A 16,597-nucleotide genomic window follows, 5' to 3' on the forward strand; every position below is an offset into this window, starting at 1 on the left:
TTGAGTAATAGCTAGAGCTTTTGGTCATTAGCTTGTCAATTAGGCCAATGTCTTTTGTATCACCTTCTGGACAGCACTTCTCGTACGGCCTTGGAGGGAGCGCAAACGTCAAGCACATCGGCTGAACTTGTACATTATTAAAAAAAAAAAAAAAGCCGTTCTTCGCATGACGTCCTTCGGCAACCACCAGGACGATGGGACATCTTCGCCGACTCTCGAGAGCGGCCTCAGAGAGTGTGTGCGCCGTGTGAGCAGAGAGACCGTGTAATTGACTATCGGTGACCCGCGAGCAAGTGTCAATATATCTTCGCGCCAGGTACACAGTGACAATACGCGCCCTTTCTGAAATGCGATGGCTCGCACGTGCACGCAGGGCGGAGACGCGCTACGCGTCGACGACCAGAGTGACAGCGGGTGCTGCAGGGCTCCAGCGACTTGCACATGGGCAACGATTCGAGCAACAGCTTCGTGTACGTGGGCGGCGTGCCGTCGTGGTATGGGGCCAAGTTGGCCGCGCCCTCTCGCTGCCCCCGTGTTCTTCGAACCGAGGCTGCGCGGGGCGGTGCGGAACGTGGTCTACGCCTCCGAGCACGGCCGGCCCGCCCAAGAGACAGGAGCCCATCGGTGAGCACGCGTCCTTTCATTAGAGACCGCGGCAACTTGCAGACAGCGCGGAATTCTGCGATCAACGCGTGGGTGGAGGGCGGTTTAGTTTGACCCACGCATAAAGAGCGGCGGACTTCGAAGTGGAAATAGGCAGGAGCGCACGACCTGGTGCCGTGGATTCTTGTCACCGGGAATCTTTCTTGTCAGCATAGATCTTCCTTACTACATCGCTGATGTTTGCAAGTCTAACTGCGGCAAAGTAGTGCGGCATGGCAAGAGGTCGGCCATCTTGTGTAGGGGAAACAAACATTGCCGAACAGCCTACTTCCTGTATTTCCTCATGTCTCCAAATACTTTTCTTTCCTTTTTTTTTCTTTATGTTTTTTTTTTTCACTGTGGTCGTGTATCATTCGCCTTCGCATTAGTACTGCGAAACCAGTTGCAGTCAGCGTTGTGCCTATGAATTCTTTCTCTACATGCCGTGGCGTAAGTTATAGCTACGTATTAGTATTTATCGAACCCAGACACGCAACGCCTGGAACTCGCCGTTGGGTTAAAAGGGCAAGCGGCACCCACTGCTTATGGCGATTAACGCCGCACATGACAAAGACTTAAAGCTTTCGGACACGGTGGGTGGCCAGTCTGCGACTAATAACGAGCGCGGCGCTTGCACCACGCAGGTTTCAAGGGAGTCCGGCTGCGCAGCGATGAGCCGTGCGAGCAGCGCGACCCGTGTCAACACGGCGGCAGCTGCATCAGCACCGACACGGGCCCCGTCTGCGACTGTCGAGGCCTGGACTACGAAGGGTCCTTCTGCGACCAAGGTGAGTACAGCGAGCACGTGCTGGAGCACACAGAGACAAGTATTACTGCGGGGGCTTTATAAAACTACATAAAATAGTTCACCACAAAGAGACCTACTCTGACACCCCCCCCCCCCCCCCCAACCCTTATAAGCCTATTAGATACTGATTGGCTAGATGGAGAGTTATGATATTGATGAAGCAGCGCACTTAAAGACAGACACGTTCACGCACACATGGAAAAGGACATACACAGGCGCTGACATTTATGACGCAGCGCACTTCAAGGTAGACACGTTCACGCACACATGAAGCATTTCGTCGTGATAGTGATAGTGATAGTTGGACCCTCCATGAATCCCAGAGAAAGGATCACGACACATTAGGGCGACGTGATGCTGCAATCTGAGAAAAAACTGCTCTAGATATTGTAAAATGAAAAAAGAAAGAGAAAAAGCTACACTTAATCGTGAAAGAAGCTAAGGCGTGGAGACTTGGACACAAGAGAAGTGAACCAGACTACACAAACGCCGACTATCCTGACGAGTGTTCTCTGGTTCTCTTCTCTTCTTTCCTTGTCTGCACGCTTTACCTTGTTTCACTGTAAACCCATAGCAACTAGCTCAACTTTCTAGACCATCAATCATCTTCTGTGCCACTGTTCTCGCTCCGATAATCAACGCCAGACTCTCCAGTATGCCTTGAACAGACTGGACGATAGGCCGTTTATACGGAAGCAAAGGTCTTGGGAGCCTGGCCTCACAGCTCATCAGGCCAGAAAGTCATTCGAGCTCTTGTTCAGTACCTGAAGGCGACAGACTTGTGTGCCAGACTGTAGATATGCTGCACCAAACTTAGTTCTCTCCTTTTCTTTCAGTTTCCCATCCCCCTCCCCACGTGTAGGGTAGCAAACTGGACTAAGTCTGGTTAACCTCCCTGCCTTTCCTTCTTCCCTTCTCTCTCTCTCGGTAGTTCTAGACTACGCTTAGTGCACAGTACATCAATTAATGGGCCGCCCTCTTGCGCCGTGCAGAGAAGCAACCCTCGGAGGCCACGTTCCGGGGCCACGAGTTCCTGTCGCTCGACTCGAGCCGGGCCCCCGTGATCAGCGGCTCGGACCAGGTGACGCTGCTGTTCAAGACGCGCCAGTCGAGCGCCCTGCTGTGGCACAGCGGCCGCGGCGGCGACTTCATGCAGCTGTCGCTGCGCGACGGCGGACTCCTGCTCTCCGTCGTGCTGGGCGCCGGCGCGCTCGAGAAGAGCGTGCGGCCCGCCAGGGTGCGCTTCGACGACAACCAGTGGCACCGCGTCGTGGTGCACCGCAAGGTGCGCCACATGACCAAGACCACCAGCTTCTATCACGTGAGACACAACATATCATTCTCTCTCTCTCTAAACCTATCGAGTTTTCGATAGGTTTTCGATAGGTTTATTTCCGCCGTAGGGTTTCTGTGGTCGGACCACGAGTGTTTCAGCCTAGGCATATATACAGCTTCGCTGTAATAGGCTGAAGGCGGTACGTGTCGCTGCAGTTGTCCATCACGGCGGACGGCGTGTACACGGAGCGGGGCTCGACGGCGGGTGCCTTCTCCTTCCTGGCGAGCAGCGCACTCTTCGTGGGAGGCGCCGACGTCCCGCTGCCGGGACCAAAGAGGCCAAACTTCGTCGGATGTCTGCGAAAGGTACGCCGTTTCATACCCCCCTTTCCTCGCGAAGAAGCACGCGAAAATCATAGTAGGTCAGTAGAATAAGCGGCTACGTATACTCGCTCGCAAACTCACTCACCAATATTTTCGCAGGGCAATCTATATATATGCTCTCGCACACTAGCCGGTACTCACTCACTCGTGCAATAGAATACTAGAATACTAGACACTCTTGAAATTTTTGCGTTCGAGTGGCCTATGAGAGATACTATAGTTCCCACGGACGTTCCGAACCTCCTCTATTATTCTTTCTTGCGTTTGCTTTCTTCTGTCCCCTATTCCTTTCATCTTTTATTTACCCTTACCCTTCCCCCCAGTGAACGGTAGCAAACGAGAATCGTTTCCGGTTAAACTCCCTGCCTTTCCCACCCATTGATCTCTCTCTCTCTTTCTCTCTCTCTTTCTCTCTCTCTCTCTCTCTGCAAAACTAGAATCTACTGGAATATTAGTGGGACTCACGCCGCACTAATATGCGCCAACACTCGCAAGCCGTTCGCAGTCACTTTCATTCGCACTTACCGGCGGCACTCTCAACTCTTCATACGCCCGTTCACTCCCCACTCACATATATGTATATATACGCACTCACGTCATCTCAAGCTCGCCAAGAGTGACTCATCCTTCACACTCAGGTCTACTCAAAATCACCGCCACTCACTTTCGTTGGTACGTAGTTACATTTACCAGTCGCGTTAGCTTAGTTGGCTATGGTGTTGCGAGAGGCGTGCCTCATAATCAGATCGTGATTATGGCAAGTAAAATCCCATAACCTCATTTACTTTATTCATTTTATTTTACTCACCCATGCGTTAACCGCATTCACTCCCGCTCGTACTCACATCGACTCACGTCGACTCGTCACCTCTGTGAAGTGAACGTGGAGCGAGTGAATGCGTGTGAGCAAGTGTGTGTGATGCTGACCTATATATGCGCGAAAAGTGATATTTCGGTCCACCCATATACGTGCAGGTCGAGCTGGTGGCCGACAGCCTGCAGCTGGACCTGGTCGACTTGGCACGCTCGGGCAACCGGCTGGTTCAAGCGCGGGGCAACATCCACTTCGTGTGCCAGGAGGTGGACGCCGCCGACCCGGTCACCTTCACCACGAGAGACTCGTTTCTGGTGAGAGCCCGCGACGCGGCTGCTTTTTGACCCGGGGCAAGCAGATAGCAGGCCTGTGCACTCTGCTTTATGACGTCATGCCAATTGGACCGAAATTTCCATTGCCAAGCCCGCGGGCGTGACGAAAGCGGTGACGTCAAAGTCACCACGGCTTACCCGGGAGCGTCCCCATTAGATTCTATGGCAGTCGGGCAAGCTAGCATGACCTCACGGATAGAAGTGCACCGGTCTTGTGCTATCTATCTAGGCGTTGGGCAAGCAGATGTGTTTGTTTGTTGTTGTTGTTGTATTCTCCTATAAAAGAAAAAGAAAAAAAGAGGAAAGAAAAAAAAGAATTTTCTTTAAGCGTTCGGCTATTCGCTTACATTCACAATCATCGTCGATGGCTTCTGCATAACTTTTTTTTTATTTCTTGCGTTATTTCGAAGTAACAAAAAGCGATCATTCGCTATTACTTTCGTGCTTCATATATGTCGTCTGTAAGGTGCACTTGCATATTTTCTTGTGGCCATTCCCAGAAATTACGAACATGAGGCACACAAGTGCTGTTTTAAAATCCAAAATATTAACCGCCATTCTCCGCCAACATTGGCGGGCCGCCACATAAGCGCGTGAGACGCGCGGCGCCCTCTATTGGCGAGCGTCCGCTCGGTCCTGCGTAACTGAATGGGCGTAACATCGGAGTTAAAAAATGTAATCTATCCAAGAACCGTCACTATCAATTAGCATTTGATCGATATATAACAACGACCCAATTGGCAACATCTTCAGAAATTTTCAGCTACGTGATAATAAAACTAAAGGTTCCTGCGCAGTTTGATTACTGGTCATGCCTAGACTTCTCAAGCTTCCAGCTGTCGCCTTTTTTTTTTTTTTTCTTTGCGGGTTTAGATAAACGCGTTGTTGTTCACAGGGACGAACTTGGTCGAAGCACACACCACCCATTTCTGTCCAGTTTCGTCCCAGTAAATAACAGTGCGTTTATCCAAACGCGTACAACCAACTGGCCCCTTTCAAACACTCAGCATAGTGTCATTTCGGGGATGAATTGGAGTTTTTTGGGAAGTTCGGGGCTGGCGTCCTTGTCAGACTTTCTTTCCCTTTTCGCCGGTCCCTTATAGGCCGAAAACCTTGACGAGCAGCGAAAAAAAAAACTTGGCTAAAGAAGACAGAGGTACACAGGACGGGCGCAAATCTTGTCTGTATACTTGTTTCTTCTTTGTCCGTGTGGTTTTTTTTTTTTTTTTTTGCGCTGCTCAAGGTTTTCAGCTATGAACCAACTGGCCCAAACAAAACTTTTAACGCGATAGCGTTATATAGGCCCCGTGTCGCAGATAATCCGGCGTCGGTGTCCTCGGCCCCAAAAAATCATCCCGAACCATCCCGACCACGCCAGCCCTCCGCGTGGCGAAGAGGCGTTAATGAACGAATTGAATTTCTCAAAGTAAAATCCGTCAGGAAAATTGTAAAGTACGATGTAACCACAACCTACAGACGTGATAGCATCGGATTGTAATTTGAATATACTAAAGAACATAATTCTCTTACGCGGAAACTCAAACACAAGCCCCCTTTTCCGGCATTTCTACCACTCATACAGCGGCGCGCCGGGGTTCGTTCCTTGCAAAAACACCATCCAGATGGCGCTCGCCTCTTCGCCAGCCACATGCGGAGGCGAAGTTGGAGAGAAAAAGAAAGCGGCAGTTGCCGGGAAGCCTGAGAATCATACAGGGATCTTTGAATGCTATCGCGTTCCACTCTCAAAGGCGAAGCTTAAGCGTCCTCCAAATTTTTGTTTTTTATTGCAGCCCTATAGAGGTCACCTGTATACGTATTTTCTTTCCGTTTCTCCGAAATGAACCTAGAATGCGTGTTCTGGTTCGACATGCAGGCGCTGCCCGGCTGGGAGGAACCGCGAACCGCGGGCGCGCTGTCGGTGCGACTGCGCACCGTGGAACCGGACGGACTGCTGCTCTACGCCAGCGGCGCACAGGGGGACCTCATCGCTCTGGAGCTGCTCGAGGGCCGCCTGCACTTCGTACTAGACCTCGGATCGGGACCCGTCAAGGTGCGCGCCATCCCAACACCACCTAGATATAGCACAGGGCCCGTTCACTCCGATCCATGACGTCATGCCACCTGGGCGCGAAATTTCCGCTGCCAAGGCTGGCGTGACGAAAGCAGCGGTGGCGTCGAAATCGCCGCTGCTTACTCGGGAGCATCTCCATTAGATTCTATGGCAGTCGGGCCAGGTATAGCATGAAGTCATGGATCGGAGTGAACGGGCCTTGTGCTATCTAGGTGGTGTACTGGCCACCCGCCGAAGGATGAGAGCGGGGCTTATTGAACCGTGTTTGATTGATTGATTAATTAATTGATTTTATTTATTTATTGATTCTTTATTGGTTTATCACAACACACGCGATAGGAGGCGAAGGGAAAAAAGCCATTCAAGAATGTCTTGAGGGAATCCTTCGCCCACGCGTACTGACAAAGACAGCAGCAGACGCACAAGCATTTTTGTTTTCATTGTCGTACACTTTGACAAAACAGTCAAATTAAACGCAACATTGTCAAACACTTTGACGAAGTCATCAAATTAAACACAACGCTAGTTATTGCCCTACACAGGGCATCGTGCATTAGCATACATTACTTCGCATCAGCATCATACACCAGCACAACACTTCCATTACAACGCTCGCATTGTAATAGCGGCATTTAAGAATGTGAATAAGTAGAATACAATGCGATACAATTTCGACGTTCACCCACGCAGGTGCTCGGCGAGCGGCGCCTGGACGACGGCCACTGGCACCAGGTGCAAGTGGCGCGCACGGACCGCGCTGGAACGCTCACCGTGGACGAGACCGTCTCCGAATTCGTCGCACCAGGTACTACATGCGCATGGCGGCTGCAGTGGAACTATGTACAGTAGAGCGCCTCTATACAACGAACATCTTTACAACTAAATGACCAGTATAACGAAGGAATAACTCTGTACCGGTTCTATAGCGAGCTGTGTGGTGCGCGACCTTTACAACGAAGTAACCTGCATAACGAATGATTTCGGAGGCCCCAAGGTGTTCGTTACAAAGGCGTTCGACTGTACCCTAACGAAAAAAAAATCCGTAAGCCCCATATCCAATCCTCCAAAACGAACATATGGGGGTCCCTTATAGATATCTGTGTTCTCACATACCTTGTAGGAGAGAGATTTCATACTCTTTGTATAGAATGTGTCTATAAACTGTACAGACTTTCTATAGACAAATATTATAAATTAGCCGATCGACAGTCATCGGACATAGGCCTTCCACTTCTTATCTACTATTGTCTATAAAATGTCGATAGATTTATATTACCGTACACTTCCTGGTAACTATTCTTTGTAGACTGGTCAACGGATAGTTTCAGACATCTTGCCATCCACTTTTCTGTCAACCCATTCTCGATAGACCATTTTACGGTGCTAATATAAGCCGTCGCTGCCGGGGGATTCAATTTACGAGAAATTGCCTTAAAAACATCCACTTTTTGTACAGACGCGAAAGAGTGCGCGAACCTTTCGTACAGTGATAGCAATTATATGGGCACTCCAACCGCATTTCTGCCGTCGCCGTCGTCGTCGCCGTGAGGTTCTGCATAAAGTTCAAGGGCGATAAAATTATCGCTGCGCTCCGTATTCTGTATGTGCGAGAAAAAGCGTGCGAGGGTGAGCCGGCGATCGCGGCTCAATCTCGCGCACGCAAGGGCGGGAAGTAAGCGCGCCGTCTTCCAGTCGCACGCAACGCTCCGGAGGGAGGGAGGAAGGGGGGGGGGAGGCACTTTCCCGAGCGGCCGCGTGCGCACGCCCGGGAAGCAGCGCTCCGCAAAGCTGCGGGGAGAGGGTAGCGAGGGCGTTCCACATCGCGCGCGACCGACCGGCCGCTGTATCTTGAAAGCCATCTTCGGCGGGGCCAAAGTACGCCTTGCGCTGTGTTTTCGCGGCTTAGTTCGAGTTGATGCGAGCGGTAGCCGAAGGTCAATTCAATGCTCGCCGCTGCTGCTGCAGCGCTTACCTACTGCAGCGTTTTGAAAGCGAGTTTGCGCGGTCATCGAGTGAGATCATTCATGTTCGCTTGTGCGCGCGTGACACCATGCTTGTTAATTTAGTTAGAATGCCTATGTTTGCAAGTTTATACGGCCGATAAAACTACTATCCTTACTTCGTATAGCTGCCCACTAATTTGCTATCGAAGTCGATGCTTCACCTTTCCGGCGGAACTACGACATTTTCTTTTTTTAACGGCACTGCGCCAAATGCATTTGTTGACATATTTTACTCTGTTACGCACGTACGCAAGAAATAAAACTTTAATTATTTTCAACTGTTCCGCACCACTTACTTGGTCGCGCAACAACCGCTCCGCGTCGTGCGCAGGCAACTCCAAGCAGCTGGACGTGGAAGGTCCGCTCTTCGTGGGCGGCGTGGGCACGACGGCGCGCGACGACACGCCGCTTCCCGCGGCCCTCTGGTCGGGTTCCCTGAGGCTGGGCTTCGTCGGCTGCCTGCGCGACCTGGTGGTGGGCGGCGCCGCCGTCGACCTGGCCTCGTACGCGCAGCGCCAGGACTCCGGCGCCGTGCGCGCCTCGTGCCACCGGTCCGCGGGGCCCCCGCCCTGCGCCTCGCAGCCCTGCCTGCACGGCGGTCGCTGCGTCGAGGGCTGGAACCGGTTCGTCTGCGACTGCGACCACACGCCCTTCACGGGGCCCGTCTGCGCCAAGGGTGAGTGATAGGACAGTCACCTCCTTCGATGGTTTTTCGGCCGCAGTTTTTTAAAATGTTAGAACCACGAGTGTCAAAGGGGGGAAAGTGCAAGTGAGGTATGCTTACGCCGGTTACGTGATAGGAGGTATATGCGTAATCATAAGATTTGACTATATATATATATATATATATATATATATATATATATATATATATATATATAGTAACTGGATTTTTCAATGGGCCAAGCGTATTTAGGAAAATCAGAAGCACAACTTCGCGGTTATCTTACCGAAAGTGTCGGGTAAATAATAAACCTAAGATAACCGCGAAGTTGTGCTTCTGATTTTCTTATATATATATATACATGGTGATTCACTCCACTGCTCCGGACTACCATCACTTCGCTCCTCGAAGAGACAAAGAAGTATGTCGAGGGAGCTGAACAACGCTTTGCATGTGGTGAACGCGGTGTCAATCATGGATCCGGGACCATATGAGAGACGCGACGTAATGCTAAAGCATTTCTCTCGCATTTCCCGCTGAATCGCCACTGTTCTTTTTTTTTCTTCTTTCTTTCTTTCTTCTGCCCTATATCTCTTTCTCTTAGCGCCCTTCAATCCCTCATCCTTTCCTTCATAAAGAATAGCATGCAGGCGACGGTAACCACGACGATAGAAATACCCGCGTTTCACTGAAGAGCTTTTTCTCTCACTCTCTCTCTCTCTGACTAGTTGCGCTGTCGTCACGACAGAGTCGCTTTCACGGGGCATCTTGTCGTAATACAGCTTCGGTTGGGGCTAGTTGGTACATAGTATTTTAAGTGAAAAAAGATCAGCGCAAACACACAGTACAACCACTAAAAAACAGACGAGACACGTAGCGAACACGTCTTCGTGCAGGCATGAAAAGGCGCCAGTGTCTTGCCTCTTCTTGGCGGTTTTCCTGTGTGTTTGCACTGATGTTTTTTTTTTTTCACCTTAAAATATTGTCGTAAGCTTGACAGTGTTGTTATTTGAGTGACAAGCCTGCAGTTCTGGCGCGACCCGCACGGAAAACCACGCGCTCGTTCGTTCTACACGCAGAGGCGACCAGCGTGCGCTTCAACGGCGAGCAGTACGCCCGCGTGCAACTGTCGCGGCCGCTGAGGTCCGAGGCCGAGCGACTGCGGCTGCGCTTCCGCTCGGCCCGGGGTCAGGGTCTGCTGCTGGCGGCGGCCGCCGACGCGCACGCCACCCTGCACACGGCCCTGGTGCTGGCGCTCGAGAACGCGCGCCTCAAGGTCGCCTACAACCTCGGAGACGGAAACAAGGTGGTTCCGCAATCTTCATTATAAACTACGGTAAAGCGTAGGGAGGAGGGGGAGCTAGAATTGCTTCGTTATATCCATTAATTAGGTATATACATTATTGAATCTACTGCACTACATGAATTTCTATGGGGTTTTTAAGGAGAATTTCACTTACTTCGTTAGATTCATTATTTCGTTATAGCGAGGTTTGATTTTATAAATATCCCATAAACCCCATATATCCCATTTCCCTACAGGAATCAAGGTGGTTCCGCAATCTGCATTATACTACGGTGAAGCCTCGTTGCAATTAAGTTGAAGGGGGAAATAGAATTGCTTCGTTATATCCATTACTTTGTTATATTCATTATTAAATACACTCTACTATATGAATCTCTATAGGGATTTCAAGGCGAATGCGGTACGGGGAAAATGTGCGAGAAATTGGCGTCGAAAAGCTGACGCCGACGGCATCGTGGCGTGGGCAGGATTTTGAATTATTGGAAGTTTGGTCGGAAATTCAATGAAAGGCGCATAATCCAACGAACAATGAATTGGTAGGCGGGGTCTCGACATGCAAACTGTGACCGCCACTGAAAGAGAGGTGTTCGTTCGCAGATCTTCTACGTGGGCCAAGCGCTGGATGACGACCGCTGGCATAGCGTCCAGCTGGACCGCAGGGGTCATCGCGTGCAGCTCAAGTTGGACTCGGACACCACCACCGGAGGTTCGTACGTGGTACATGCGAATTGACTTCCGCCATGCTACTATATATGTATATATCGCCATCTTGCCCCTTCTTGTATAGTGATCGAACTTCAATTTCACCCCATGGCCCCTAGCCTGCCTCGAATGAATAGATACCCACTCATTGTCAATTTCATTGTCAATGCACACGTATCATCATCGCCATAGTTTTCTAACTGAAGGACTCTGAAAAACCCTGTCTGGCCTGTCTGCGTGCTGCAACTGGCAGCGTGTCGATTTACACCGAGGAGTTTCCTACGAAAATTCCTAGGGGGAAATCTGACGCTGAGGTCGTTCAGCTACGACATGATTGACAGGCTGTACATTAATATTTGTTTAATCTTGATGTTTTTGGCTTCAGACGCTCTTGTGGCGTTATTTAGGATACTCTTTATCTTTATAAGGGAGTGTTCTAATTCTGGTCAGCATTGGAGACAGTCTACGTTGATAGCTAAGATAGCGTCTCTGCCACTTCATGACATTTCGCGTCGACAAGAAAAAGCTAAGACGAGCACTTATTATCGCCGCATTTTAACACCTCACGTGTGCGAACCTATCCTATGAAAAACACAGCGTAGCTTATACAAAGACCTGCACATTTCGGTTAACGTGTACCAAGAAAGATTTCGCGCGTACCGCTTCACTGTTCTTGATCAAATATTGCAGAAGGATCGTAGTTTGGAGTCCGCGTCGTTCAGTGTAACACTTGCTGCTGTTAATTGGCTCGTTCATACGAAAAAAGGGCAAATTTGCCTTCGCTTATGGGGATGTGAGCTGCTGCCGCGACGGCGCTAGCATAATCTTGTGTCGCCGCCTGCCAGCAGCTGCATAAAGCAGCACTTCAGGGAGGGCGCAAAGTCTTTCTTCGAACACGTTAAGCGAAATATGCGGGACAGTGTATTAAGCGCATAAGAAAAGCGTGACTACGTTTTTCCGTGAGCAGACGACCTTCCCGTCGAGTTTCTAAGCCTTCCGCTCACTCAACTGTTACCTTGTTTGGACAGCAAAGTTATATACCTTGCATCGTCTTTTACTTCGATGCCGCCCCTTCAAGAAGCTCTCTATCTTGCCAGCTTCGTCAGAATCGGAACGAGATTTAAGATGGCCGCAGTCTACTGAATGTGTTCACCCACCCTCAGAGATCCGCGGCGAGCACGCGGCCCTCGAGATGCGCACGGTTCACGTGGGCGGAGTGACGCGCGAGGGGCCGCACTTCCCGGCCCGAGACCTGCCGGGATTCGTGGGACACATGCAACAGCTCCACCTCAACGGGCAGCCCCTGTTCGAGATGGCCCGACAGGGACACATACCCAGCCTGCAGGTACTTTTTTTTTTTTTTTTGGCATCATCGCCGCTGTTTTTCTATAGTAGGAAAGAAAAAAAAACAGCACTAGGCAACAAAGGCACACAGACCGCGCGGGGTTGTGTTACTCCGCCAGCCAATCACAGAAGCAAACAAAATCGTCGTCATGCGACCTTTTCAAAATGGCGTCGTACTTGTACGTCCCGCTATAATAGAAGAGGGAAAACGTATGAAATTACGCGTTTATAGTGTTTATTTTTGTGGTTACCGCCTTATTTAGGTAACAAGGAAACTTTGAAGTACTGACTGTTTTCAGCCTCGCGGAGGAACAGTGGCTGGCGGTTATGAGGGCGTGGGCGGGGCTTCACTGCAGACATAAGTTGTATCCGACTATAGGCGTGTCGCCCACGAATACCATGGTTATGTATTAATTAAAATACAACGTGAAAGTGCAATGACGCGCTCAAAACGTGGTGCATTCCGCTTATTATTTGAACGCGTAGGAAAACTGCTTCTAAAGCGCGAATAATGACCGAACGCTTTCATGCAAAGCACACTAAAGACCTAGAAATGTAGTACAAATAAATTTCACTGAAGAAAGAGGTTTCGCTCTATTCGACAACGTATATTATGCGCTCTTTCCACGTGTGCGAGTCAGCGCGCTTCGGAGCCTTTCATTAACCACCGTAGGTTTGTGGCTATGGCGACAATATATACATCTACACTTTCACAATTGCCGACGAATTCACACTTTGGGTGTGTGTTGTGCGTGGTAACTTGTCCCTGTTACGTTCGTGGCGCGTGTCATTTGCGCAAAACACGCACGTGCAACATAAAGCTCTTCGTTTAATACAAAAATCTCGAATGCTCCGCACAGTTGTTCATTGGTTTCTCAGCGCTTACTGTGTCACTAAACTTCAAAAAAATAATACTAATAAAAAATTTTAATTAAAAAGAACGCTCCAGGATTTCTTGTCTGAGGCAATCGAAAGAGTACCAAGATAAGTAAAAGTATAGCTATATAAATACTCTCGCAAGACGTATGAATCACGCCCAGCTCACCCTTATTATCACGGCAGCAATGCAACGGAGGTGTCCAACTATGATTTCGCTACGGTCCACACTTGGTCGATCTTCGTACGCGAACCAGCGTTGTTGTTCGAGAAACGCTTGTGGTCACCGTACTTATCCTCCTCTCCTCTCCTCAGATGACAGCCCAACTGGGGCCCCAGGGCGAGCCGTCGCAGCTGCATCAGCCAGTGACGTTCAGGTCTCGGCTGGCGTTCGTGGGTCTTCCCCAGCTGAAGGCCTACTCGTCCATGCACCTGCACTTCCAGTTCAAGACCCTGGAGCCCTCGGGCCTGCTCCTCTACAACGCCGGCAAGGGACAGGACTTCGTGGCCGTCGAGCTAGTCGACGGTCACCTGCACTACCAATTCAACCTCGGCGACGGACCACGAAAGGTGTGTGTGTGTGTGTGTGTGTGTGTGTGTGTGTGTGTGTGTGATTGTGTTAGTGCGTGCGTGCGCGCGCCATGTCTGTGTGCACGTGTTCCAGTGAATGTGACTTGCGGGTCTACGTTTGCCTCCGACCCTTTTTCTTTTTTCGTGAAAAAGCAGCTGACCGCCCAAATTTACTTTATTTATTTATTTGATACAATAGTGCAGAGTCTGCAGGCAATAGTCTAAGCAGGAGAAGGTACAAAAAACAAGAAACATGCATGTTAACAGATCACAAAGTATTACGCAGCAAGGGTTAAGTTGATGGTAATAAACTCAACTCTGTAGTAGCACGCGGGAAGGATGAATATATATATATATATATATATATATATATATATATATATTAGTTAGTATAGTTAGTTAGGTCTACGCTTGCCTCCGTGTTGAGCTCTTCCGTATTTCCGCTTCTCCTTAACGCAAATAAGAAAAACAGAAAGTACGAATGAAAAAAAAGCTATTTTAAGGCCAGCACGATACGGATATCTTGACACAAAGTCTATTCGGCTCAACAACACGGCATTGACCAAAGCACATACAGTTCTTGCGCGTTGCTACGTTAGCTGACTAATGCTTAAAGCTGACGAGAGGATTGTTTAAGTTCTGCGAGAGCTCACCGCACCAAAAAGAAGTAAATAGACCCACCGCAGTTCTGAAAGCCCCCTCACCTTATGTGAACGCGGACAGTGCCTGGCCAGCTCGTCTCGCTAAACCATTTTTTCATTGTCACAGCGACCGGTATGTTCGTCACTCGCTCGTCGTTGGTCGATCGTTATGTTCGTCGGAGCTACAGATGCGAATGTCTTGTTTCTGAAAGTAAGTTATTTACGCGAAACGTAGTTAGACTCCGTTTTTCGTAATGGGTGTCGCGCTTTGTTTGAGAACCCGTTTTGTAAAACGACACACCACCTATAGTTTTACTTAGCTATAGGTAGTGTATCGTTCCAAAACGGGTGCTCAAATGTGTTCTAAGGCGTGCTGCACCAGTCGCAGAGCAAGCATTGAGGAAACAGTGTGCAAAGCTGACCAGAGGGTTGCGCCTATACGGGCGCGCCTTGCTACGCGCGGCAAAATTAATGCGCAGTTTACAAAAACCTTTCGCTGCGCTAGTTGGTAATTCATATCGGTAAAATCTTAAAGAGCGCAAAAACACACTCACATACAAGCACGCTCTCGCATACACAGACACCTAAAAAGGCCATCTTCCCCCCTCCCGCATGTAAGTATGCCGGAGCTTTCGTGCGTGTTTGTATGTGTCTGTGAGCGCGTTCGTTTTCAACGCTTTCACCGAAGTGAATGTGCTTCCCGCTGTGAACGCAATCTGTAAAGCGTGCTTCGCCGCTTCACTACCTCGCGTAGTGGCGAAGCAACACCGTCGTTTCGTAGCCGGGAGATGGGAACGAAGCGTACTACGCAGGTGCGGTCGAACACGGCCCGTCCACTCAACGACAACCGCTGGCACGCGGTGACGCTGGGCCGCAGCTCGCTGCGCCAGCACAGCCTGGTGGTGGACGACCGCGTGGCCACGGTGAGCAGCCCGGGCGCCAACGTGCACCTGGACCTCGAAGGACTACTCTACCTGGGCGGCGTGCGCCGGGGCGGATACTCGGCGCTGCCCAAGACGCTCGCGTCGCGCACGGGTTTCCTCGGCTGCCTCGCGTCGCTCGACCTGAACGGCGAGGCACTGCACCCGCTGGACGACGCGCTGCTCCCGAGCCCGCTCGTCTCCCGCGGATGCCACGGTGAGCGCTGCCATTTATAAACCACGGACAGCAGTGACGTCTACTAGACATATCCTATGAATATAAGATAGATGAACTTTGTTACAAAAAAGTTGTCGCAGTTTCACCTGAAAGGCGAAGCATCAATTGCGATAGCAAATTTGAAGAGAGCTATACGGCGTAGTGATATTAGCTTTATCAGCTGTATAAACTTGGACATGCAGCAGCACCGGCAACACGCAGAACTGTTGTCGACGCCGTCGGCGTTTTGCCCGCGTTCGCTCAAAATGCGTGCGGCGTTGGTGACTGTTGCCGGAGCCTCTGATACAAATAGGCACTTGGTGCCGCAGCTAAACGTCGCCTCCCTTCCCTCCCCCTCCCCCCACGGCCTTTCGTGCGTCGGAAGAAGGCACGTTTGCTCTACATATATGGTGATTGTAGAGGAGAAAAGAGACGCCTACTTCTGCAGCCCTTAAGGGAGCACAGCGCAGAACGCGCGTTTGTTCTCCGCCGTGCGTTCACTCCCCGTGAAAGCGCGCGTCCCTCGCGCCCTTTCACTCGCACATACAGCGTTCGGCGCGCGGCGACGATTTCATCTCCATTGACGTCATACGGAACCTCACGGCGACGGCGACGCCGACGGCAAATAATCAGAGTTTTGTGTTGCCCAAGAAGGGGCATCGCTAATGGTCGGGGCCCCTAGTCCAGGGCTCCGCTGGCTCTTGCCATCTTTTCTGCTCTCTGGATCAGCTTGATCTGGTCGTCGACGGCCGAACTGGACAGCAGTGCCTCCCATTGCTCCCTCGTGGTGTTCGTGTCGTGGTGTTCTATGTTGTGTAGCGTGCACTCCTACGTAAAGTTGTATATGGTTGGTGTGGCCCCTCACCACGGGCATTCGTCCCTGTAGGCTGTGCGATGTATGCTATGTAATATTTGTAGGTTCGTGTAGGTGCCTGTCTGGAGCCTACGCCAGAACACCCTCTGCCGGGACACGAATGTCCCAGGGTTGTGTTGAATAGTTCGAGCGGACGCTCCTCGCACAATCGTTT

General features: G+C 50.5%; 1 protein-coding gene across 1 annotated transcript in view; it reads left to right on the plus strand.

Moving 5' to 3' along the window:
* The window catches only part of LOC119458601 (neurexin-1-like), a 60,094-nt gene that overhangs the window by 36,361 nt on the left and 7,136 nt on the right, over positions 1 to 16,597 (plus strand). The window contains exons 6-17 of the mRNA XM_049670273.1: positions 1,287 to 1,430; positions 2,443 to 2,771; positions 2,942 to 3,091; positions 4,085 to 4,237; positions 6,129 to 6,305; positions 7,017 to 7,131; positions 8,661 to 9,005; positions 10,073 to 10,299; positions 10,897 to 11,005; positions 12,165 to 12,346; positions 13,537 to 13,791; positions 15,245 to 15,569. Of these exons, the coding sequence (XP_049526230.1) occupies positions 1,287 to 1,430; positions 2,443 to 2,771; positions 2,942 to 3,091; positions 4,085 to 4,237; positions 6,129 to 6,305; positions 7,017 to 7,131; positions 8,661 to 9,005; positions 10,073 to 10,299; positions 10,897 to 11,005; positions 12,165 to 12,346; positions 13,537 to 13,791; positions 15,245 to 15,569 (2,511 nt within the window). The remainder of the gene's footprint in view (positions 1 to 1,286; positions 1,431 to 2,442; positions 2,772 to 2,941; positions 3,092 to 4,084; positions 4,238 to 6,128; positions 6,306 to 7,016; positions 7,132 to 8,660; positions 9,006 to 10,072; positions 10,300 to 10,896; positions 11,006 to 12,164; positions 12,347 to 13,536; positions 13,792 to 15,244; positions 15,570 to 16,597) is intronic.

This window comes from Dermacentor silvarum, chromosome 7, assembly GCF_013339745.2.
Source record: "Dermacentor silvarum isolate Dsil-2018 chromosome 7, BIME_Dsil_1.4, whole genome shotgun sequence".
Taxonomy (NCBI): domain Eukaryota; kingdom Metazoa; phylum Arthropoda; class Arachnida; order Ixodida; family Ixodidae; genus Dermacentor; species Dermacentor silvarum.